Source organism: Armigeres subalbatus, chromosome 3 (genome assembly GCF_024139115.2).
Source record: "Armigeres subalbatus isolate Guangzhou_Male chromosome 3, GZ_Asu_2, whole genome shotgun sequence".
Classification (NCBI taxonomy): domain Eukaryota; kingdom Metazoa; phylum Arthropoda; class Insecta; order Diptera; family Culicidae; genus Armigeres; species Armigeres subalbatus.
Window position 1 is genome coordinate 342,776,549 of NC_085141.1, and position 27,216 is coordinate 342,803,764.

General features: G+C 38.8%; 1 protein-coding gene across 1 annotated transcript in view; it reads right to left on the reverse strand.

The window, feature by feature from the left end:
* The window catches only part of LOC134225891 (patched domain-containing protein 3), a 308,883-nt gene that overhangs the window by 56,119 nt on the left and 225,548 nt on the right, over window positions 1–27,216 (reverse strand). Inside the window, exon 7 of the mRNA XM_062706320.1 lies at window positions 14,022–14,360. Coding sequence (XP_062562304.1) covers window positions 14,022–14,360 — 339 coding nt within the window. The remainder of the gene's footprint in view (window positions 1–14,021; window positions 14,361–27,216) is intronic.

Here is a 27,216-nt window from a genome sequence, read left to right on the forward strand (position 1 = left end):
AAGGCAGTGGTGGATGTGATTCTTTAAAGGTAGGTGTTTGGTAGGAATATGTCCATAGTGGGAGTGATCTTTTCTTCAAAAGAATGCACTTTCCCGGATGAAGGCAATGGTGGATGTGATTCATTCTTTGAATTTAGGCTTTTGTTCGGAATAATGCAATGGTGGATGTGATCCCTTATTTAAAAGTAGGTGCTTGTCCGGATTAAGGTAATGGCGAATGTGATTCCTTCTTTAAAAGTAGGTGTTCGCTCGGAAGAAGGCAATAATGAATGTTATCCCTTCTTTAAAAGTAGGCAATGGTGATGTGATCCCTTCTTTCAAAGTAGACGCTTGCCCACATTGTGGAAATGGTGGATGTGATTCCTTCTTTAAAAGTAGGCGCCCGGCCGGGTTAAGCAATGATAAATTTTTGCTTTAAGTAGGCACCGGCCCTGGTTAAGGCAATGGTGGATGCGATCCATACTTTCGAAGTAGGCGCTCACCAGGGCTAAGGCAATGGTGGATGTGATTCCTTCTTTGAAAGTAGGCATTGGCCCGGCTTAAGGAAATGGTGGATGTGATTTCTTCTTTAAAAGAAGGCCCTTGCCTGGAGTTTGGCAGTTAAGGCAACGGGCGATGTGCCTCCTTTAAATATAAAATTTTTCCAGAATAAGGTGGATGTGATTCCTTCTTTAAAATAAAGTTGGCCTTTGTCCGGATTGATGCAATGGTGGACTTGATCCCTTCTTCAAAAGAAGGTGTTTGTCCGGCATCAAGCAACGAGAATTGAGATTTATTTTTGGAAGTGGCCGTTTGACTGGAATAAGTCAAAGATGAATGTGATCTCTTCCTCGGAAGTAGTTCTGCCGTTTCATTTGTCCGTCTTTTCGAAAAATGTCGTCCATGAGTTAATTTAATCAGAAGGTATCCTCGATCTACTTTATCTATGGGAAAAAATAAATCGAATAACCGTTACTCTTTCACTGCTCCAAATTATGCCAAATGTCCGTTATGCCAAATGGTCTTTATGCCAAATGACTTTTCACTCCACAGTTCTCACTTCTCAAATTTCTTACTTCTAACTTCTCACTTTTCATTTCTCAACTTTTGCTTCTTACTTCTCGCTTCTCAATTCTCATATTATACTTCTCACTTCTCACTTTTCACAATTTACTTTTCACATTTTACTTTTCACTTTTTACTTTTCTTTTCTCACTTTTCATTTTTCACTTCTCACTTCGAATTTGTTAATTATCACTCCTTTTATTTATTACTTTTCACCTCTCATTTTTCACTTCTCACTTCTCAAATTTCACACTTCTAACTTTTCACTTCACTTCTCAATTCTTACTTATCACTTTTCACTTTTCTCTTATATTTATTCACTATTCGCTTCCTATTTCCTATTATGAGATGTGGGAAATGTCTCAAAGTCTCAAAAGTCTTCAGAAGATGACACTACACAGCAAATAATTTTGAAAATTCAACGAGGTGTAAAATTGCAGCTAGCCCTATCAAACGAAATAACATTCGATATTCAATTAAATTTGATTGAATTTTACAAGCAAGCACAGTTAAAATTCATTTCGATTTAAAAGAACAGGGAAATCGATTGAATGTTACGTTTATTTGCATGCTCCAAATATGCGCATGAAAATAGATTTAATATCACAACATATTTTTATCTGTGTAGTGTAAAACAAAACAAAAATGAGCAGATCAAAAATATTGCTTTTTGAGGGACACCCTAAAATGGCTCATCCTATTTTTTGATAACTCTATAATAAGTTTCCAAGTATCCAGAACATATTCATAGAACTTTTTTTTTTTAAATAATAGTTTAGGCTAAAATGCATATCTTCTCGTTAATCTTGCAATAGGGTGATATATGTAAATAAAGCTTATAAAAAGTCACTTGTCAAAAGACGAGTTTGTACCATCCCATTTAATTCCACCACTTCAAAGTCGAGTCAAGTACGAGACACTGAACTGAACACGACCCAACTGTTGAGGTCAAAATACGTATCTGTCAAGGTACAATAAAGTGGTGGAATTAAATGGGATGGTACAAAATCGTCTAATGACAAGTGAAGACATTCCACTAAAAAGGTCAAAATAATATTCTTTATAAATAGTGTTAAAACTGTAGATTTTTATTTAAAAATTTTCACGAATGTCATCTTCTGAAGAAGCTTATCTTGAGGCGCGTGTTTTGCTATAAGAACATCGTCTGTATCTTCTTCCGTTGTCAAGTTATATAAATTTACTTGAAACAATTTAACTTTAGCAAAAGTGGTAAAACTTGAGATAAAAAAATAACATATCTCAATTGTTTTGACATAATAAAGAATATGAATTGCTCTTTTCGTGTAGACATATTTGTTTTTGGTCTGCCCCAATCGGAGATATTTTGGACTCAGCTAAGAACACTTTGTTTCTAGTCATTTGATCTGATACATCCGGAGATCTACCCTTCAGAACAGTTTGGACGGCCTAGAAATCCGAAAAAACACCTTTTTTATTCTTCATATACTAGTTTTGGCAGCGAAAAACCTAAATCCGTACGATAAATGTCCGAAATCTGAAACAACAATTATTTGAACCCCTGTTTTGTTCTTCCTATACTAGTTTTGGCATCGAAACCCCCAAACCCGTACCGTCAACTGGGGGGAAGATGATCATTGAGGTGAAGATGATCATTTGATGTGTCAGTCAAAAGTGCCAATTTTTTTAATGAAACGGTAGTCAACAATATTCTTCGTTCAAGTAATGTTACCGCTAGGTAGAAATCCGAGTTTTTCGATTATAATCATGAAAATGTATTTTGTGGATGAAAGAGAGAGATAGTCATAAATGACGATATTTTCGTTTCAAATATTGACTTCGTAGACTTCTTTACGTAGTAAATTCAACATTCATACAAATAACCTAGAATATTTTGACTACTAGGTCATAATGATTTTAGTAGAGCTGTCTTGATCAACTTCACCCCAAACCAGATTCATCAAAAAATGTGGGATAATTTAATTTATTTTAATAAATGCGAACACATTTCAGAAAACTAAAGTTGTTGATTATTGCAACGTATAGCAGTACATGTTTTGAAAATATTTATTTCGATTTAAAATGTAAATACACGTTGTTATTGCATGTTTTGTCTTAAAAATGATCATCTTCCCCCCAGTTGACGGTACGTTAAATCTTCGTAAAAACTGGTTCAATCTTCGTCCGGTGCCCTTTCAGCTATTGATTGTGAATTTGTATAGCGTCAATGTAGAGCTTAACAGTTCTACATTCTGGAAGCTGTTGACAATTATACCATGCGCTATGTACATCATATCACTCATATGAAATGTATTAGACACCAACATTGTAAAGGTTAACAGCGCAATTCCGGGAATTTCTGGTGGTGGCTATTGTTTTCAATGAATCAACCATGTAATAAACTAATTGACTGTATTTAACTTGACCGTTACAGCTCTCCGTGACTCAATTGACAGTGAGATTGAAATCGTCATCCGTTCGAAGAACGAAAACAATGTGAAAGTTTTATGATAGAACAGATATCATCATCACGACGACGACGGCTCTAACGGCTCCAACGATCGTCTCTCATTGAGCATTGCATGTCACAGAATGTTTCTTCCTCGGAATAATGCCCTCGTCTTGTCCAACATTGGACCGAGGCTGAGGCAAAGAGAGGTCGACAATCCGTTTATATTAAAAGGCACTTCCTGAAAAGATTACCCGCGTGTGTAATGTTTGTCACCGATGATGATCGAGGAGGTAGGCGAAAGAACACGCACTTGATGGTTCGAATTAAGTTGAAGGAAAGTTTACAGTGGGTATGCGCACAGAAACGTGTGGGTTGCGAATGAGAATTTTAATCCAATTATGGGCTTGTTGAATGGCCGTTTACCTTTCATTGTGTCAATGTTAATGGTGCTGAAACTCTTTTTTGAGATTTAACGGTACATGCGAATGATGAGGCAAACTTTGTGTTTAGCGTTTGAGATTTGAAAATGTGTGTAGTAAACTGTCCATGAAGAAAAGTGGAACTGTTCTGGTTGAATTTGTTTCATGTCTAAAAATTCTTGCTTCGTTTCCATCACTCTGTGTTGGTTTAATTTAACATTATTTCCATGCAAGCAGATATGGTACTGATATGGTACGAATGTGCTAATATTTTTCTACAATCAGCTAGATAATTATTTTCGTAAATTGAGACTAGTAAACTGCTCATAAGGAAAGCGGGCAAGGAAAATTTGATCGATTTTTCCGGAAGAAAAACTGACAGCTCCATTTACTTTACATAGCAGGCGATATTTGCGATACGAAATTCACTCCACTTGCCAGCTCTGTAAGGGGGGGGGGGGGGGTGTTGAAAGACTTGTATCCTTGGGAGACTTGTTCCCTCTTTTTCATTTCCGACGTATCAGTGCCAAAAATGAATAAACTTATGTGGTTTTCACACAGACTCTCTGTTTCACTGCGAACCAAAGTAATTTCGTTCTAGCGTATTTTAGTATGTATAGATCTTCTAGACATGAGATAGGGGAACTGTTCCGATTTCTATCTCACTGAACATATATTCATCTCATCGCAAAACAAAACAGAAAAACAGCACCGTCGCTTCTTTTTGCTAACATGCATGCTCACTGCTGAAAAAAAAATCACAAAAATAAGAAACAAACCAAATTCCTTCTCGTTGCTTTGTTTTTAATGGGATTAAAATAGGTGCTATGGGATGAAGTGCCGAACCGTTCCCCTATATTTTGGATTTTTTAGTGGCCACGTAAAATTTGAACAATTTGAATAAATTTCCCTAACAATGATCAAATGCTATATTTTTTTCACATCACAAAGCAGTGAATATGCTGAATGATCTGTACTGGTCAAAATATCAACATCCCATCACAATGTTAGGATATCTGGAATTCAGGTTGTCGCGTCAATATGGGGACACTTACGTCAATATGGACACCCATGCGAAAATTTGAGGAAAAATTAAAAAAAAAATGGTGTGTAGGTTTGACAGATTTGATGAATTGTTAACTTGAAAAAATATTTATTGAATAGATATCATAAAATGAAGATCATGTCTCCCCAAATTATAAGATTGCATGTGCTATAGAACATCATGTAAAAACCGTTCATGAACACACACACACACACCAGAAAATCTGTATGTTTTGGAGACAAAAAATGTGAAAAATCAGAGAGCATCCTACTGCTTTTATCAAAGCAAGTTTTGGAGAGGGATCAATTCCCCCCGAATATTTTTTAAATTCGATTTTTGACAGCCCTTCAAAGAATCGATTGTGTATCAATAACAACAACAATTTACAGATTGCCACACACCCGTTAAGGTAAATTATATTTTTCTCAAAGAATCTGTGCGAAAACCACATAAGTTTATTCATTTTTGGCAGTGATACATTGGAAATGAAAAAGGGGGGACACGGTCCCAGTCTCCTCTACTGATCAAAAAATTTCAGTAGCAGAATCATTCCTTATCCACAGGGCCTGATTTAGGGGGGGGCCGGGGGGGCCATGGCCCCGGGCCCCCACAAATCTTATGTACCAAAACCAACCTATTTTGTACATTTTGGGGCCCCCACATACTGTCGGCCCCGGGGCCCCCTTCCGGCTAAATCCGGCCCTGCTTATCCAGTTTGCACAGTAGTTTCAAAGTTCGTACTAGCCTTCAAAGTGCAAGAAATCAGAAGAAGACACCTGCGCCTCAACGCCAGTATTGACTGTCTAGGTCATCTAAACTGTCCATAAGATCGGGACATGCGATCTACAGTTGCGAAAGTAGCTTTATTGTTACTCATAGTTTAGATATCTAATCAGCTATATTCTTCAAATCGCTTATCCACACTGCCCGTTAGTTCAGGGTTCCGATCTTGTGACAGTAGCTTTTTCCGAAATTTCGAATATTCTACGTCATTCAGATTGTCCTTAAGATCAGGATTTACGATCTACAGCTGCGACAAAAGTATTTTAGGCACTCAAAGTTTTGACATGTATTGAGATCGAAGTAGGTTGCGATGCAAAGTGGACGCGAAAATTTTCCGTGCGTCATTTTTTCAATCAAGTGTAAAATTTGGGTTTTCATGGCATTATCCGGTATTGAGTTCGGGCTGGCTTTTTTCGCCCCCATCAAACATTGAAGACTTTGAAACGACAACGGTGAAAATTATCACTCGGGCGGAGAAGACTTATCATTCTCTTCATCATCTACATGATCAAGCACAAAACCACTGAGTCAATTATTGTATGTACTAACTTTCTTCTGGAAGGAGATTCTCTATTCATCCCGTGGATTCGCATAAGTGTCTCTGCTTATGGAACCACCCCACCCATTTTTGGCCCTTCATACAGGAGTTTGATGAAATACGAACAATAATATAATCATGATCAAATCGTTTGTCAGATATGGCCAGTGCTATCGGCAGGTGCCTTGCTACAATAGATGGTAGTATCATCATCATCATCATCAAAGTTTTGACATGTATTCAACTATATTCTATAGATGGAGAAATAGAAAAAAAGAAATGGAGCAGAAAGACATGCACTAAACAAATGACACGGGTATACTACAAAAGATCAATGAAATGGACGCAGTGGTTCATCCCAAACAAAAAAATAAAATAAAAAAATATATGTTTTGAGATATTCTGGAACATCCTAACTGCCCTTTAGTTTGAAACTAGCCAATTACATCAGTGACAGCAGGTTTTTTAATTAATCGAAATCATGATACGTTTTCAACAAAAATATATTATGGAAGGTTAACAGACACAGTTTTAACTGCTTCGTCTAGAGTGATTTTTAGTTTAGTTTAGTTTTTATGTAATAAAAAATTGATTTACATATTGGACCATTTGAAAGGTCAAGAGATATTGCGAAATAGTTCTGAGATATTCTCAACACACATCGTTTCATATTTATGGTATGCACTGGTTTGTCCTTGATTTTGTAATCTTCGAAACACATTGCATTACATTAAAGGTATGAAATCAATCACACGATATCGGTTGACATTCCCAGAAATATAGGAACGTGTGAACCTGGTTGTTACATTTAGTTGTTTAAAAAACTATTATTTGCAGCTGTTGACTGCAAGCCTTGAGCTCAAGGACACTTTTAATAGCTCAGAATATTCAAAAACTATAATAAGGTGTCTGTTGGACGTCTAGTCGATGTCACTGTCACTCATATGCGACCGAATTCCAGGAGTTAATGCAACCAAATAGATCAAAATGAGAAGAAGGAGTCCATGGGGAGTTGAGCGCTGGAGATTAGCAAGAAGGCCGAAAAGAAAATTCGTCAGAGTGTCAAATTGCGGGGATCCGTAGACGTATGATTGTCACTGGAGCAGATCCTAAGCTAAATAAAGTCGGGCTTGTTGTCAGCTCGAATGTGCCAAGCCGGTACCCCCGGAAAGGAACGCTAATGAAATATGCCGGAAGAGCAGTATGCTGACCCTAAGGAACGGAGAAAACCAGTACCTTCGTCAAAGAGCATTGGGTGAAGGTAGTGATCACAAAAAATCGAAAAGAGAGAAATAGAAAACCGCAGGAGGGAGCGAATGAGTTGCCGGAACTAGAGGGGTTGCCCGTGGATCAAATAGTGCAGCTTTGGGACAATTCGTCAAATGATATTTGATCGAAAGACATTTTGTTGAAAGGACGTTTAGTGGAAGGGACATTGAACAAATGTAGTTCGACGAAACGTCATTCAACTAAATGTCTTTCGTCTAAATAGTATTCAGAGTTTGAATCCAAAAGACATTGAAAAAATCTCTCACACATTTACGATATGTAGCATACCGCGAAAGACTTTATTCGTAAGCTGTCATGATAAAGACCTGATTCGGGAGGCTATACCTCATTATAAATTTCTTTATAAAAGCTTTATAAACGCCCCCACACTGGTTCTGATTATGTATTTAAACTTATTTTACACAGCTGTGCGAAAAAATAGGCCCCCAACACAAAATGAGCATTTTATCATCACTTCTCGGTGGGGGCTGCCTATTGGCAGAAAAAAACTGAGGTTAAAATCATTCGATAAATTAATGATTTACGCGTTTTGTGCAATATGTCGTCTAATTAAACTGCAAGAAAATGTATCAAAATCTATTTATACAATTGAAGTGATAGGAGAGCGCAAATGTTGTTTCCAGTTTTGAATTTTTTTGAAGCCTAACCTCACTTTTAATTGCCAATTCGATTCTGTTTATTCCGCACTTGTATACAATTTTGATAAACTTGTTTTCATGGCTAGTAAAAATTCAAACAGTTTTTGCCCCTCTTTTATCGTTGTTTGTTATCCAATGAGAGCAATTTCTGCAAATCCTAGTATAGACTTAAGTGAAATGGCCGCGCAGAAGCAGCAGAGGCGAGGCGATTATTGTCAATACTGACGGTAAGAGCTACGCACGCCGATATCCTGAAAGTTCTCTGACTTCATTACAGGTACCTTTGGCGAAGGCCAGGAAGGTGTTGGATAAGGCCAAGCCAAGCTGGATAAGGCTAAACCAACAACCTCGGGAATTTCCCTATGCTTTATTTATGTAACCTTGGGACTGTTAAGGTCACTCCTGACGGAATCCAAGATTAGAAGTGCTCGCGTTTTCGGGGGCACACCACTCGATACGGAAGCAACGGACAACTGTCATTTTTATTATTTTACGCATGCTGCGACGCAGCAAAGCTAAATAAACAAAAATGACAGTTGTGCGCCGCCTCTGAATCAAGTGATGTGCCCCTGAAAACGCGAGCACTTTGGAACTTGGATTCCGTCAGGAGTTACCTTAAGTGCTTCAAATACGGATACAAGTCGAATGACTATAAAGGTCTCGATCGGGATTGGCTATGCCGCATGTGTGGAATAGAAGGTCACAAAGCATGCCAAGCCGCACCAAGGTGTTTGATTTGTGCGCCTGGTGCAGACAATAAACACCCTTCTGGGCTCGGGTATGCAAATAGCCTAGTTCAACCTTTGCCTGTGTTACCGAAGTTAGCGATGTTAGAACAGACGGTTCATGAGAATTAGATTGATGTTGCTATACTGTTCAATGGGTACCTCATCTCTGCCAAGAACGGCATTTGAATTCCGGTTAGTCCGGAAGACGTGAATCAGTTGTTATAGCAAAAGTGTCCACTTACAATAGACAAGTGTCAACGTTCAGAAGACTGAGAGGTGAGTCCTGTATTGAAGTGACTGGACGTTGGATGGACGGATGAGCATAAAATGAGAGATATACTTCCTGTGACCCTCCTGAAGTACGCTTTATTGGTCGGCTACATTCCTATCAGAATCACATTGCGAATCAGTTCAGCTGAAAAACCGTTGGAGGAATCATTACGATGGAAAATCGGACTCTGGACCAAAGTGGAGAAGAGTTATCCGAAGTTTGGACACGAGCATGTGGCATTACCATGCCCAGAATGACTAAGCCACTAAGGTGTGGTGGTGGACGGATACGAGCACTAAGCTTCGCAGAAACTGTCTTAGAGCTAAAAGTGGATGCGATGCGCTAGAATCAATGCGTGTAGGTTAGACAGATGCCGGGTTTTCCAGACAGTTAGCAGAGCTCTGAACTACGACATTTAATGTAGTAAAAGAACCTGTTTTGAGGGTTTGTGCAAGATTTTTTTATGTACAGGTTATCCGACTTCGTCAGTAGATGGGAATAACCAGCGCGGGGGGGAAACATACATTTTCAGTGAAAAACGTAAACAAACGAGCATAAATTCCATACAAAAATCCAAGATGGCTGAGTTGGGGATATTGACAAGTCGGATAACCTGTATACATAAAAAAATCTTGGGTTTGTGTAGGATTCCAAACAATACTCCATGGGGATGCATACAGATTAGTGATGGCTAGGACTAATAGTTCACCCCCGCAACCCTCGGAGATGCTGACTAGGATGGTCGAAGGATTGTTCCCGAAACATGACTCATCTGACTGGCCTGCTACACCGTATGAGTCAGTAGACGTGGTACCGCAAGTGACCAACGATGAGCTCATCGTTGCTGCAAGAAAACTTGAGTTGAATAAGGCACTAGGTCCGGATAGAATTCCATAGGAACCTGGTCCTTTAGCATGCGATTTTTGCTGATCTAGATATGCTGCCTTCAACGATGTCTGGATAAAAGTAACTTCCCAAAACTATTGTAAACGGCATAAATTGGTGTTATTTTCCAAGTCTGAGACACCCCCGGGAGACCCTTTGGCATACAGGCCAAATTGGCTCAAGTTGGTCAATTGACTCAACTCAAGAGGACTTGTCTAGCAGACAGAAGTCGTTGTGGTACACAGCCGTCATGGGTTACAGCAAACGAAAATGAGGGTATGGTTCTGTTACAGTTAAATCCATAACGTCAATACAGCATCTAGGGGTAATTATCGATAATAAGTTTAATCTTGCGGTTAACGTCGATTACGCATGCAAAAGGGCTTCATTGGCGATAAAGTCTTTGTCACTGTCACAGCTTGCAATTGACGGATGGTTGAAGGCAGCCACTTAAGCTGTCGTTAGGCTTGTGCACCAGTATAAGTGTAAGAGTTATCAAAAGTGTCCCACCCGTTCCCCGAAGTATTGATTTATTGCGGGTCGGGGAGATCTGGACTAGTGAAAGGGTTTTGGTTTTAGTGGGTAGTTAGCTTCTACTTTGTACAGCCAGTGAATAAATTAAGTAATGCGGATTGATCTTGTTTTCAAAAATAAAAATAAATAAATGGCTCACAATCCTTTGCCGTGCGGCTTAGAAGACTTGGCTTAGAAACCTCGCAGTTAAAAACTGTGGAAGTGCTTAATGAACACTAAGCTGCGGGGCGCCTCTGTCCCAGAGTGGAGATGTAATGTCAATAAGAATAAGAAGAAGAAGAATAAATTAATAATGTGTGGCACAGACGCATGACTCATGAGCTGTACCTAGTGTGCCATGAAGAAAATATTGTGCCGATGTCAGAAGAAAGAATAACGAACACAATATTCAACACGGAACCGGATTGGGGAAACGATCGAGGAGCACTAGAAGAACGTCAGACATAGATGTATTTTTTTTTTGCAATTCCTGATCATAATACCTGGTTAACAGTCTGTGTTTGAGTGATAAAGCGGCCTACTTTTCATACCAATGAAATGGGTGCGTTAATGTCCATTATGCAACTCAAATGGGTTGCATAAAATCCATTATAACACTCATTTGGTTGCTATAATGAAAAACCAACATCAAAACAGTAGTTACATGACTACATTTTACTGATTTAGCTTGGGTAAGTGTTCAAATAGTGTATTCTCTGCGTCACGTAGTAAATAAAATAGTTTGATGGACATGACATCCAAAATCTCCAAAGGCAGGTTCATCTATCGCTTCATGGCATGTCGAGCTATGCAATGAGGCACGATAACATGAATTCTGTTTTTTCTCAGCAGAAACATAATTTATTGGCAAGAAAGATCATTTGTCCTGTCCTCTTTTGGTACAAATCTTATATATAAAAATGAAATGGTCTGTGTTCGTATCCGCATAACTCGAAAACGGCTGGATGGATTTTTTCCATTTCTTCAGCAGAAACATCCGTTACAGTTTCCGACGGGTTTATATGATATTTCCTAACGCAAAAATTACGAGTAAAGTTGAGCAAACCGTGAATAACTAAAATTGTGATTCCTATGCGAATTTTGCATGGGCAGTTCGGAACGCACATTCTCGCCTACTGTGTAGGACAACGTCTGCCGGGTCAACTAGTCTATATAATAAAAATGAAATGGTCTGTGTTCGTATCCGCATAACTCGAAAACGGCTGGATGGATTTTCTTCATTTCTTCGGCAAGTATGTTCGTTATCACTTCCGACGGGTTTATATGATATTTTCTCAAGCAAAAATCACAAGTAAGGTTGAGTAAATCGTGAAAAACTAAAATTAAGAATCGTATGGAAACATCGCATGGGTAGCTCAGAACACGCATTTTCGCCTACTATGCAGGACAACGTCTGCCGGGTCGACTAGTATATCATATTAAAGCCCATTTTTCGTCATTGCAAGAACAACGTGTGCAAATCATTGCAAATCTCGATTTTTTCAGCACTCGTAGTATTTATCCAACTCGGTAAGCCTCGTTTGATAAACGTACAACTCGTGCTGAAAAAAACATCCTTTTGTAACTAATTGCACAAACTACTATTTTTAAATCCATGAATCAATAATGGGAAAATAAAAAGGAAATTCTTGGCGAACAATCCTTTCTGTCAAATGTTTCATTTTGGGTAATGACTGTCTGGCATTTGGTTTATTCTTGTAAATAGGTTTCAGGGTTCAATATTCAGTTTGGAACAGCTTTATTAACCGCATACATTGCCAGTACTTTTCCATAGTCAAAACAAATATGGGCGAAATCTGATACTTTGTCCACCTTCTCACCATTGCGACTGGTAAAAGTAACTTTTCACTGCAGTTCTCGCTGAGTTCTCACACATTCTGTTTATATATATGGTTTGCGTTCGGGGCAGTTAATAGCCGGGTAGTAGGTATCAGCCCATTAATCTATCTTTTAGACAGAACCTCCGTGAATGGTCCTGTGCAGCAGCAGCAGTGGCGGCGGCACCAGCCCCCTGAAGGTATTAATATATGTGGTGTATAGTGGCTTTGTATTTGATTCAAACTTTCCGCGCGCCGCACGTTAACGGTATTAATCCCTTTTCGAGAGGCTTTCCCACTTTTATAGGTTTTATTAGATTCGCATCGATTCAAACGTCCGCGCGCCACACTGACTCGACTGGGGGCTACCCACGCAAAATTTTTATCAATTTATTAGAAAACATTGTGCGATTCGTGGAGAAGTCTCGGCCTAAAGTTGCATAGCTGCATCTATAGCCTTCCCATGCCATCCTACTGTGCGGATTGGATTTGTGGACTTCGCGTGTATTCTCACCGCATCGCGGAGCGAAGATAGCGTGAAGTGGATCCCTGGGGGATGGACGCCGGTCTACGTGTGAGACACTTTTCTCTTGGAGGTAGCCGTTTCTGAACAATGATGGTGGTTGGCGAAGGGAGATACAATCGGAGTCGACTTGAAAACGGTCAGCACGGGCGTAGATGAATATGTTTAAAAGGGATTAATTTAGTCCCCCGAATAATCCACCATGTTACAGGTTTATTCTTGTTTTATCTAGAGTTTTCGGTCTACAAAACGATACATTCAATACCCAAATTTAATGATAATCAAGGTGTATTTCAAAACAATTATCCTCATCTCTAGGTCGATTAGTCTGGATACTTCAAGCCAAAAATCATCATTATTAAATTAATATTATTAGGCAGGTTTGTCATACATTTTAGTAAACTACCATGCGTCAGAACAGCTGAAAAACTTATTTTCCTGCACGCTGTTGCCTGCTTTTGGAGTGTTGTGCCCCTGAAAGCTGAACTACATCAGCTTTGAAATTGGATTCTAACGCAGTTCACTTTTATTTTCACAAAACAAAACAAAATTTAAATAGAACATTTTTCTCTTGAATAAAAATCTCCAACTACGCCATTGCCCTCCAAAGTAACGTAGTTCCTAGAAAAATCCCTTCTACCATCGACGCGTTGCTCGTTTCCTGGTTCTTGTGCCCACTCCGCTTGTGGAGTTGTTGTTGATCGGTTCAGTTCAAAGATTGCGCGCCATTGCTACTCTTCGCAGTGCGAACCTATCCCATTCAATTAAAGATGGGAATATCAATGGCAGGGGAGGGAGTACGAGCGGAGAGCTCGATGAATCGTTGAAGGTGGTAAACGGTTTGATAAGAATCGTAAACAAGCCGCCAATGCAGCAGACGGTGGCGAAGCCGCTTAGCCATGCGTTGAACCGTGAATGTTGTTGTGTACGGGTGGGGAAATTGATTGCCCTATGAAGAATGAGGAAGTGTTTTGCATTCTAAACAGAGATGGGCGATGCCCTACTTTCGATTAATCGTTACAATTTAATGCATCCGAGGAGGATGTTTCAATTTCGAAAAGCAGCCAAAACTTACCTTTAATAGCGACCGACTCCGGGATCACCTTGTAGCCGAACAAGCCGTGACGATTTTTGAGCTCGCAGTATCCGGAAATAGCCATACATCCGGCGAAGAATGTCACATGCCACAGGAAGGTGAAGCACACGGCAAAGCCACTGTAGGTACAGAAGATCCGCACCGAGGGGAACGGGCTAACGATTCCGATCCAGAACGAGATCATATCGGTCACGGAGGTGATGGTGATCGATACGGCCGCCTCGGACATCATGTGGCCCATGCGCTCCGGCACCGACAGTTTCACCGACGAGCGTCGCCAGGCGGCGAGCATCACGAACGTGTCGTCAATACCGATTCCTATGGGGAGAGACAATTAGATTGGTTTGTTAAACATATTTCAGGACAATTGATTTGAAGTTTATGGTGATATATAATTGAGGTGGAAATTCAAGGTAACAATGTCACAAGTTATGCAAAATTCATGAATTATTGTCACTACTTCTACCTCCCCTCGGATATGTGATCTTGCCGCGATCGGTGGGCTTACGCCATTAGCACTGATATGGAAACCAAAGACATATCCTGTCGTGGTGATATCACATGTTGACTATTTTTGTTCAATGCCGCGTCACAATTTGGCAGTGGAATAGTAATGCAGTGAGGTGGGTCTCTTTCCTCAGTAATAATGAAGTGACATCTCCTCCTTTTTTGCAATACTTTTCTGATGTGTTCCCTGATGAGTCGTAGCTAAGCTTAAATTTAGCTAGATAGGTATATATAGAGAAAATGTAAACAACTTTATCGACATTAATAGGAAATTGACATTAATAGAAAAAACGAAAAACGATTCACTAAGTAGAATTTTTTTCAAAATTAGGAGCGTGGCGTATCTCTTATTTTGTTATGTCTCAAATTAAAGAGCCATAATATAAAATACCCCACATGACAACTATGGTATACAAATAATCTAATAATGGCTTCATTCTCGATAAATTTTATTAACAGATAGGGTATCCAGCTTTCCACGCTAGCCATAATGGCGGCTGCTATAAATACATCTGACAGTAACTGCTTCCGACGCTCAGCCGGCGCTGAACTGTAATCGACGCTAGTTGTATCTCAGCAACCATTTTCACATTGTTTATTGATTGTTATCGGAAAAGACGAAAAAAGACTCGGAAGAAATCGATTTTTTTTGGTAATAAGCTTCTGACAATTTCAAACTTTTTGTAATTCCACAAAAATAATACGCATTTTCGTTTTAGGTTGAAGCTATTTTCCCATACAACAATTCGCGAGTGAGCTTCATAACTCCTGAGTTTCACTGAATGAACAATGCAATTAATGTCAACCCGTTTTAGCATTTAAACCAGAGTAGTTCTGAGGGGTTCAGATCTAAATTAGATGAACCAAAGCACTTATGTCGTTTTCGTTTTTGCGGTGTAGCTACACTCGTGCTACACTTTTGCACCGAAAATGTTCGTTTTTGATTTTCGTGCTACACCAGTGTAGCATTTTTCTTGCACTGAAACAAGCAGTGTACACGCTAAAAATGAACTACTCAAAATTGAGTCAAATCCGACTCATTTTCATTAAAAACGGGACAACTCAGAATTTGAGTAAAAGATACTACTTCAATAAAATGATGATTGTGTTGGAATATCAGGTAGTGTGCGACGCTTCGCTGTAGATCGAAGATGGTTAAGAAGCGGGCGCCGGTTAGTTGTAGTTGCTCTTTGGTATAGATTAAGGAATATTGTTATGGTTGTATTGTATATACCTATTGTTAAATAAAGAGAACTGCAACTGCTGGCAGAATTATCAGTCAGTAGCCTGCCGTGGTGTAGAGAGGGAACTCTAGTTGTTATTCTTTGTGAGGGGGTTCCCTTCTCCAACAGGTTATGGGCCCAGGAACGATTCCCGTCCTCCATCTTAGTGGGATGTTATTGCCGTCGACGTTATCGCAGTGGGATCATGGATCGGCCGCATAAGTCGCGTGGCGCAGTGGGATCATGGATCAGCCACGTAAGTCTTGGGTAGCGCCGGACGGAATTCATCAGGAGGTTGGAACGTTCGGTGGGATGCTGGCTGGTCAGCAAGCGTCCAGGAGGAGCGTCGAGAAATTCAGGAGCTGGTCAACAGAGGGTGCTGTGCAAACGTCGGATAGAGGCCATTTGTACGGGCAACGGATTGGGCCAGGAGAGGAATTGTTCGGCGAGGAGGAGCTCTGGACGGGAGGCTCGGTGTTAGAAGGAGCCAGGAGAGTTGCGAGGCGTGCACACTAAGGAGGAGTGTTGGAATATCAGGTAGTGTGCGACGCTTCGCTGTAGATCGAAGATGGTTAAGAAGCGGGCGCCGGTTAGTTGTAGTTGCTCTTTAGTATAGATTAAGGAATATTGTTATGGTTGTATTGTATATACCTATTGTTAAATAAAGAGAACTGCAACTGCTGGCAGAATTATCAGTCAGTAGCCTGCCGTGGTGTAGAGAGGGAACTCTAGTTGTTATTCTTTGTGAGGGGGTTCCCTTCTCCAGCCAACAGATTGCACTTAAACTAGGAGTCTGTTTGTCGTAAAATGCACTTAGATAGATAGATAAACTTGATTCGCATCTGTCGTATTAAAAATTGATGGAAGGCCAAGTTTAACTTTCGCGAAATCATCATTTTATTGAAGTAGTATCTTTTACTCAAATTTTGAGTTGTCCCGTTTTTAATGAAAATGAGTCGGATTCGACTCAATTTTGAGTAGTTCATTTTTAGCGTGTAGCACCAGAAAAAATCAGAGTGTGCCGTGTAGTGTAGTTTGTTTTCAAGTTTCTCACGTTGTTATTGTTTTCTTTTTATGGTATCCAACAGGTATCCATAACAAACAAACCCAACTGCACTCAAAACGTTCGTTTTTGCCGTGCAAAATGCTGCACTAAACGGTGTAGCTACACCTCAAAAACGAAAACGACATTAGATATGCGTTCTGATTTCATCGAATTATTTATTGGTTACACATGCAGTCCACTAACTTTCATTCACGGTGTCCTGAAATCCGACTTCCTATAGAACTTGCGAGAAGCGGACATTGGTTCATAGCAGTTTAGCGATAGATCCGGACAATGATGTCGGTCGCAAACATCCGTTTTAATCTTTTAATTTGAAAGGAAATCCGGAAGGCAAACGTCAGCCTCATCAATGCGGAAAACAAACAATTCAAAGAAAAAATAGTTTTGTTCACGTCAATAAATATTTTCAGAAATCATTTTTTTCATAAGGCATAAATTCAAAATACACGTAAGCTTTTATTCACCTCATCAGCTTTTGTCGGTCGAAATGAAAGTATTCACCGACAAGCGAATACTGTTTTAGAATTGTTCAATATTTTTATATTTTAAATAATTCATGTATCCAACATACAAGCCTAGGAATGGAATTAAAATTAGTTTATTTTCAATAATCAAGTGAACTAAGTGGAAATTGCAGTACTGAGTAGAGACGAGAGTAGAAAGTTATCATTTGAACCAAATTATGCTGCTTGGCGTGGGCGACTTTTATTGAGTCTAAACTGTATTCCTAATATGCAACAGAACTCAGAATTTTGCCACTAGAATCATAGTACATCAAATTTTACGCACATCTGCATTAAGCTGCTCATCGGATTTCTTCAAGATTGGTATTCATTTGTTACTTGGTAAACCAGTGGAGCTAGGTGTAGCTGTTCATCTCATTAAAGTCGAAATATATCAAAACTGCTCGGATCAGAATACTAAAATGCTGCACTGCTTGCAAATCTGTGTTTGGGATATTTATATACCTAAATACCCAAATTCATTTTCAACAGGGCACGTCCTGAAATTGATAGGACAATTTCTCCAACCAAAAAGAAAAAGCGTATCAATTTGGGACTTGAAGAACTACTTTTCGTATTATCAGAAGCTTGTAACAAATTGTTTTCTCATATATTCTTCGAGACTTTCGTTTTCTGCTGTAGGTTTTCGGATAACAAAAAATTTATGAACAATGTGAAAATGGTCGCTAAGATACGATCAGCGTCGGAAGCATTTACTGTCAGATTTGTTTATAGCAGCCGCCATTATGGCTAGCGTGGAAAGCTGGATAAATCGGATATCCTCCGAAGACCTAAGAAGCATAAAATTGTTGGTAGTTATTATACCGTATGGAAATTGCGTTCAAATGCCGAATTTCCTACATCCACTTAAAACATGAAAATCGTGAATATGTAATATATCATATCAATAAATACAAAAATAATACCAGCTTGTGACAAGATCTGTATTTCCACCATGTTGTATCTGCTCACGTAACAATAAATAAACAATGTAAAAATAGTTGCTAAGATACGACCATTATCGGGACAGCTCAGCGTCGGAAAGAATTCAGCGTCGGAAGCAGTTACTGTCAAATTTATTTATAGCAGCCGCCATTATGCCGAACGTGGAAAGCTGGATAGGACTACAAGTTTATAGCCCTAGAGATGCTCAGTGCTTGGAAAGAACTCAATAAATCCCAAGCTGCTGGTCCAGCTTGGTAGATTGGCGGAGGCAGTTTTATTGGGCAACAGCGGAGAATAAACCCGCTGACAGGTACGATGGTAAAGCTACCACCCAATTAAACCTCCTCCACCGGGCCAAGCCACCGTCCGCCGAACCGAGCTCAGCCCGCAGAACCAAACCTCCACCGTCAAGCCTCCACCACCATCGTCAAGAAAGCCGCTTCTTACGGATTCTAGGCATTCCCAAGATGACGAACATCTTTGCTACTTCATGGGCCACTGCCTTGACGTCAATTTCTCGTCCGGCTTTACCACTCACGGGGACCTCATGTTAGCGGATTCAGAGTTCTCCTTTTCCGTCGGCCAGTTCAATTTCGGGTCTGTGATGAAACGCCGAGGGCGTTTGATGCCAAACCCACCACGAAAGGCTCGTTTGCATCGATAACATGAAATATCACCTTCATAAACTACCCATTTGTAGGTCTCAACAATGAACCACAATTCAAAACCGTATAATATCCGTTATAATTTTAACCATAGTTTACATAATTATAACTATAGTTTGTCATATTCTAGAAGTTCCCCTATGCCTTACGCCATGATATCTAGTACTAAAAAGGTCTTCCGTTCCCACACCAGAAAGCTGCCGTGGGTAGACCAGCAGCTAGTGGTTCAGGCCAGTTTCCTTCCGGAACTAAGCAGTTTTCAGGCAGTAAACTTGAAGTCCCATAAATAGCATTTCCTCAGCTGTACTAAGAGTTATGAGAAATTACGAGAATTGAATTTTCTCCATTTCTGTTTCACGTAACAATAAATAAACAACGTGAAAATAGTTGCTACGATACGCTCACCGTCCGAAAGAGCTCAGCGTCGAGGAGAATTCAGTGGCGGAAGCAGTTACTGTCAGATTTATTTATAGCAGTCGCCATTATAGCGAACGTAGAAAACTTGATATTACCACACTCTGTTTGAAATCCAATAATAAGTTACTAAAAAATCATTATATTAGTATTTTAAAAGGTAAAAAGGAATGTTCTATTCTTGCATAAATTTCTTGTTGACATAAGATAACAAATCCTGGGCTGCCATTGATAACGAGACTTCTTTGCTTGCTTAGAAGACAATTCCAATTCAGTGTCGGGAAGCAGTTAATGTCATTATTTTTAGAGCATCCGCCATAATGGCATGCGTGGAATAACTGGATATTTTATTTGAACCAATAATTATATAAATAACATAAATAACGACGAAAAATGTATTGGACAGATCCAGTTTCGTCTTTGTTTTGCTTTGTAAATAACGTCAAGTTATTTTAATGTAATAATAGTGTCTAAACATTTTCAGAATTCCAACTTTTTTTAAAATTACCTTTAGTTCTCAATACGCGAGTTAGTGCTATCTCTTTTATTTCCAGTGTTGGAATTAAATGGGATAGAACTCACTCGTCTCATGACAAATGAAAAGGTGGGCTTCAAATTGGCCCCTCCTAGAAATGACGTTTTTGGTAAAATGGGGCATCTTTGCCATATTCTCGTCTCAAAAGTATAATGTTTATACATCGTCAATTCTTGACTCACCAAATTTGTCATAACCCCAACATTTCTCAACCGATCTTAGCGGTCAGCATATCGTTGGAATGAGGAAGAGTATGGCCTATTTGCAATAATAAGCCGTATTCAAGTTATCGGTTTAAATAAAATCTTGGTATTGAAAATTATAAAGATAGAATTATTTTCGATTAATCTGAACTAATTTTTCTTAACATATCATATCATGATAAAATAGGAAATGTGAAAGAAAGGGAAATCTTTTTATTTTAAATTTTTCGATTGCTACGATGAACAATTCTGACAGTAGCTGTTTCCAGACACTGAATTAAAATTTCGATCTCAGTAAGCCATGATTTTCCGTGTCCAACGACTTGTTTGTTATTTATAAATATGAAAACTATACGTAGAAAGACTGAAAATTTTGAGTTTTGAGAATTTAATTGAATAACATCTTTTCTTAACGGGATCATATCTCTATATCTTCATAAGGATCTGAATGACATTTTGAAACTTCCTTTTTTATCCGCAACTGCTCAACTGAAACTCAACATAGCTTCCCAGCCATGACAAATCTTTCAAATTGATTTTTTCCCACAAGTTGCAAGGTTTTGGTCGCGTTCAGAAAAGGGATACCTAACTATTCAGAATAGTGGCGATATTTCTTTCTCGTAAATAAAGACATTATCAACCGGATTAGCACAATTCTAACTGATTTGGTTGCAGCAACTCAAATGTGACCAAATTTGGTCACATATGAGTTATTGTAACTTCTCTACAACATGTGTGCTGCTAGGGAAGTTTTTGACCAATAAGAATGGGATCATGTTGAGTTTGAATGTTGTTCACTAGCTCACGGTTCAGACTTTGCGTTTCACAGACAGTGACGGGCATTCCGTGAAAATACGGAAACATATGTCTGCTTGTGCACTTCACATCATTCTCGGAACGATTAAACAATTTACAGAGAGATGATCCAATATTTTCTTCGCCACTTTCAGAGATGAAACAACAATAAGTTTAGAAAAACATATAAAGCTCTTTTAGTGGAATGTACACAGAATAAAATAATGAAAAGTAAACAGCACGTAAAACTTGAGATGCGGATATTTACACTATTCTACGCGGAAATGGACCTCTTCCTTACAAGTTTGCTTACAACTTGCAAGCAATATTGACGATTCACGTCAAATATTGTATACATTTAGGCTGTATCACGCGTGGAATTAAGCTAATAATGGCGTTCCATTTATGTGCATCAGCTTTAGCGTAAATTTCAGTGGATTTTTCTATCTGTGTATTCAACCGTCTAAGACGAATTAAGTACTCTCCATTTAATTCCACCAATTAATTTTCGTTATCTTTGCAGATACGTATTTCGACCACAACTGTGTGGTCGTCTTCAGTGTCTCGTACTTGACTCGACTAAAGTCGACTAAGTCAAGTACGAGTCAAGTACGAGACACTGAAGACGACCACACAGTTGTGGTCGAAATACGTATCTGCAAAGATAACGAAAATTAATTGGTGGAATTAAATGGAGAGTACTTAATTCGTCTTAGACAGAACAATAAGTTTGGGGCCCTCCTTAGCCGTGCGGTAAGACGCGCGGCTACAAAGCAAGACCATGCTGAGGGTGGCTGGGTTCGATTCCCGGTGCCGGTCTAGGCAATTTTCGGATTAGAAATTGTCTCGACTTCCCTGGGCATAAAAGTATCATCGTGCTAGCCTCATGATATACGAATGCAAAAATGGTAACCTGGCTTAGAAACCTCGCAGTTAATAACTGTGGAAGTGCTCAATGAACACTAAGCTGCGAGGCGGCTCTGTCCTAGTGTGGGGATGTAATGCCAATTAGAAGAAGAAGAAGAAGATCAATAAGTTTATTATCTAAATAAAATCTCCTAAAAGGTAAAAACTGGGTTTTATCATTTGACACTTATTCTCCAATTTGCTACAAATTTACAAACTTCTTTGCCCGAGAAGCACAAGTCAGACAAAAATGGTTGCAGCAACTTCATTGTGACTTAATATGGTCTGATATGGATTACAGTAACAGTAATGTGAAATATTTGTGCACCTGGGGTGAATTCAGGATTTTACCAAGGTCAAAATTCAACATGTTCCCATTCTTTCTGTCTAGAGAAAACTCAGCTTTTCCATGTATTTGTCAGTCATCTGCAGCGGTTATCTAAGCGGTTGCCGATGTAAAAAAAATGTGAGCGAAGAATTTAACAACTTCGCATATTCCCAGTTCTTGTACAGGTTTTGGTAGATTCTTATACAGAATTGTTAGAAAATCTAACCGACTCGTCGGTTTGGTATACATGATTCTTACGAACAGTGTATTATTCTCTATTGAATGTTGGCCGGATCGGATTATGGGCTTGGAAGAAATGGTCAAAATACATTTTTGTACGCAAAACACGTTTAAAAAGCTCACTCGTTTTTAATGCTCGCAACAAAGAGCATTCGTCGTGGAATTCTTTCCCATTGTTTCCTATGGGGTATATTCTTCTTTTTTTTATTTAACAACAAATTTGCGAGAAGATAAAAAATCGAAACGGGACTAGACGGTCGACTATCGGAGAAGTTGTTTCGGGGAAAAAGTTAGTTTTTTCGGTGTGAATGTTGATTATTAGAATAATGGAGAATATGTTAACTTTAAACGAGTGTTATATGCCATTATATTTTTCACTTAAATTTAATGGTACTTTGAAGGCACTACGTCGCATATTTATCTAGACATATCAAATATTCTTGATATTAAGAAACATCAACACTTTTCGCACAGTACATGCCATTTGAAGTTTTCGACAATCAGTCTTCTTCCTCTGCTTAGATCTGCAAAATTAGATTTTTTTTCTTTTCTCGCAATATTTTATTTTTATAATATTATATAATTCTCATTCCATGCTGACTTATTGCTATTTTTGCTATACTGACTATTTTTAAATTTTCAGGATTAATTTTTGTGTAAGAAGTTGAAAAATATTTTAGAGTGTATCATTCACTACTATAGCCTTCTGTTGAAAAAAGTTGCGCTGAAAAATACTAAACTACAAATATTTCACATTAAAAAAAATAAACACGAGCAAAAGCATTTGAGAACAAGAAAATTACTGAAAATTAACTTTGAACCACATTTAAACATTAAAGCATGTTTAATGTGTATATTATTGAACAACATCAACAAAATTTCAGAATCCAAACAATTGAAAATTACAAAAAATAATCCTTACAAAAAAGTACCCTGTCTAAAGGTGGGTTTGGGTGTTAGAGGGCTAATTGAATTTGGCGTTGAACACAATTTACGTATCATTTAGAGGGGAAGGGTTATGTCTCAACGTTACGCCTAATTCAAGAAAACAATCATCTGCCATACAAAAAGTGTTAAAATTTTGACATTACTTCATAATTGTAGTGAATTATAAATTTAACCATAACGTATTGGATGAATAGTGTGTTGAATAACTCCATGCCACAACAACTTTTATTATTATCGTAATGAAATTTCAAATAAATGAAATTTGATTCCGTTAATGTTACAATATGACACTGTAAATCTGTTCACCTTCTTTTGGCAGTCTAAGAAGTTCTACTCAATTCTACATCAGAAACTAGTAGTGCTTTAATGATCATTTTTGATTTTTTTTGTTGCGTCCATTTAACTGTGACTTGAATAAATCATTGAAACCTTCATATGACCTTTGGGATTTAATCGAACATGCAACAGGCTTATTGAAACAGCCGGATGACACACAGCTATGCTTCTGGCTCCAGCATAAAATTCACGTTACTGTTTTGCTGTTGGCGTTATTTTCTGTTAAAATATTTTTACCAAATATTCAAATTTGTTTTGCACCGTACTAACCGTGTTGTGTTGAATGACGGTCTTATTACATTTTAATTGAAAATCGAACACATTTTTCACGGCACGGAATACGTGGTACGTAACGAAAATAGTAATAAATTCATTCAAATCGCTTAACAACAATTACTCCATCACAGGAAATTAGTCCTGAAATGATGTTTTTGTTTACTAATTTTGAATTGTCAGTGGGGCCCACCACGCGCTAACCCCAGAGATGCTAGCCACCATTTTTTCCCATTGGAGAGATAGGCGATGACAGTAGGGTGTATTGAAAGCTCAAGCGTTTTGTAGAATATGATAAAAATTGGCGCCTCACACATTGAAGAAACAGAAAAACATTGTTCACATCTATCTATGTTTATATGACAAATACCATTATTTATTGCAGGATTTATAATTTTGGCCAAAAATTACACCTTTTTTTTCTATTGTTTGTTCGTCAAAAAGATTGAGCAGATTCCCGCTGTCGTTGTAGTTAGTCCAATATCAAAAACCCTATGTTGCTCGGTCTTTACATAAACTGAATTGAAACAAGTTAAAGCAAGTTGATTGATTTCAGTTAAAATACAGTTGCTTACGGTGATTTATAGGGCACAATATCTACTGAATCTTGTTACAAAGAAAACTTACGAAATTTAATCCTATTCATCGCACCTCTAAACTTACCTCACATTTTCATCGTTTACAAAAACAAACAAAAGAAAGGTTTAAATCAAACATATTTTTGGATTTGGAGCATGACATCAATTATTTAAACTGTTTACAAACACTAGCAGCACCCGGTATAATTGCATTCATTTGACTGAATGAAACGGATTATCGGGTTCCCTCTAAAAAGCTACCAAAGCAAAACTGTTTAAGATTTTGAATTCAGCTCCCTACGTGATGCCGATCGTTAAGACGATGAACTTCACCTGCTGCTCATCAGTGGAAGATGCCTACGAAATTATAGATTTAAAAGACTGGTGTGATTGAGCAAACCGCGGAAAGTGGAACAATGTGAAGCCATCGCATCGTATGCATGCTTATTATGATGGGCTGTTGATTAGCTCAGGGTGTAGTGGGCTCACCAAGATGCTGCGTTATATTGTGTTGATTGTTAGTTGATTGTTGAATTTAGAAAATATGAAGAAAATAAATGTAAATTGAGCTTTTGAATTAATATTTGCATCATGAGCTATCGTGTTATCATCTAGTAGTATATAATATACAATGTGGCCTACGTATGACGATTTGAGAACGAATCTTTTTTTTTCAGTCTTTTGGAGTATCTATTTTATTACATTTTATGGTAAAGTATAAGATAATCCGTTCAAAAAATAACAGGCCGAAACGCGGTTTGACTTTATGAATTCTACACATTTTATTTTCTATTATTGAATTTAGCGAGCTTTCAGCATAAAATTTGGCAAAAGCTAGTCAGCAGACTGCGTTCATTTTGAGCCGGAAACAGCAGATACATACATACTTGTAATTAGTAACGATGTTTTATATTTACAATTGCATTAAAACATCTCTTATGTGCCCCATACCAATACGTCTTCAGTAGTAAGTTCGACCTCAGCGTTAGCCTTCCAATGGCCATAGAAAGTTGCGTCCATCAAAACACATGTTTGTAAAACGAATCCATCCGAGCAAACGAAGGAAAATGATGAAAATTGCCTTGCATAATTTTTGCATACCTACCTATGTTTCGATTCCACTTGGTTGGCATCAAATGAGGGATTTTACCGTGTGCATTGCATTTCCCAATGACAACTTGAAGAGGTACATATGTTAATTATGCAGCATACGCCCACTTATTGTTTGTGCTTAGTTGTGTTCTGCTCAGCCCCTGAATTCATAAATAACAATCAATTTCTATCCAAAACGATCGTGCTTGAGTTGTTTATTTTCAGATTGATCGATTTACGCAATGAACCGTTTGCTCAAATTGGAAAACTATGGGAATAAAAATGTTCAATGCTCATTGTGGGTATGTATGTATGCAAACAGCTGCTGCGAAGCAGAAAAAAAGCAACCACAATTATTAGTTTGAACGGTAATTGAGGGGCAGGCATTTTGGTTAGCCAAATTTTCACACCTTGGCAGTGTAGTGGCATTCGTTTCAGCATTTTTATCAACAGTAAAAAATGAATTGTTCGTTTCGATCAGCGATATCCATTCAGTGAGCATTCAATTTTTTCACCGCACATGAGAGTTAATTGCGGTATTGGTAGTTAACTTTTAGGCTTTAGCCATTTATTTTCGTTGGGTCTTACCTTTATTCAATGACAAATACTTTAATTTCAAGAATTCTTTATTCTACCCTATGTGCAAATGCTCTAGCAGATCGAATATGAGTTGTGAACGGTCCTGGTAATACCTATATTGCATCTGTCATTTTACGAGAAAGGCAAAACAAAATTTGGTCACAATTGAATCATTCCGGAACTAGGTTCGTCGCTCAAAGTTCCCTTAAAATCCGTTGAAATCTTTCTATTTTTCTTGTGTAACTGAAGAGTGCTGTGAACTATTTCGACCATTGTTTATTATTATTTATTTATTTATTCAGACTAAGGCCGAAGTGGCCTGTGCGGTATATAAGAGTCTTCTCCATTCGGCTCGGTCCATGGCTACACGTCGCCAACCACGCAGTCTACGGAGGGTCCGCAAGTCATCTTCCACCTGATCGATCCACCTTGCCCGCTGCGCACCTCGCCTTCTTGTGCCCGTCGGATCGTTGTCGAGAACCATTTTCACCGGGTTACTGTCCGACATTCTGGCTACGTGCCCGGCCCATCGCAGTCGTCCGATTTTCGCGGTGTGAACGATGGATGGTTCTCCCAACAGCTGATGCAATTCGTGGTTCATTCGCCTCCTCCACGTACCGTCCGCCATCTGCACCCCACCATAGATGGTACGCAGCACTTTCCTTTCGAAAACTCCAAGTGCGCGTTGGTCCTCCACGAGCATCGTCCAGGTCTCGTGTCCGTAGAGGACTACCGGTCTAATTAGCGTTTTGTAGATTGTCAGTTTGGTACGGCGGCGAACTCTATTCGATCGGAGCGTCTTGCGGAGTCCAAAGTACGTACGATTTCCAGCCACTATGCGTCTCCGAATTTCTCTACTGGTGTCATTTTCGGCAGTCACCAGTGAGCCCAAGTACACAAATTCTTCTACCACCTCGATTTCGTCACCACCGATGCAAACTCGCGGTGGGTGGCTCACATTGTCTTCTCTTGAACCTCTTCCTATCATGTACTTCGTCTTCGACGTGTTGATGACTAGTCCGATCCGCTTGGCTTCCC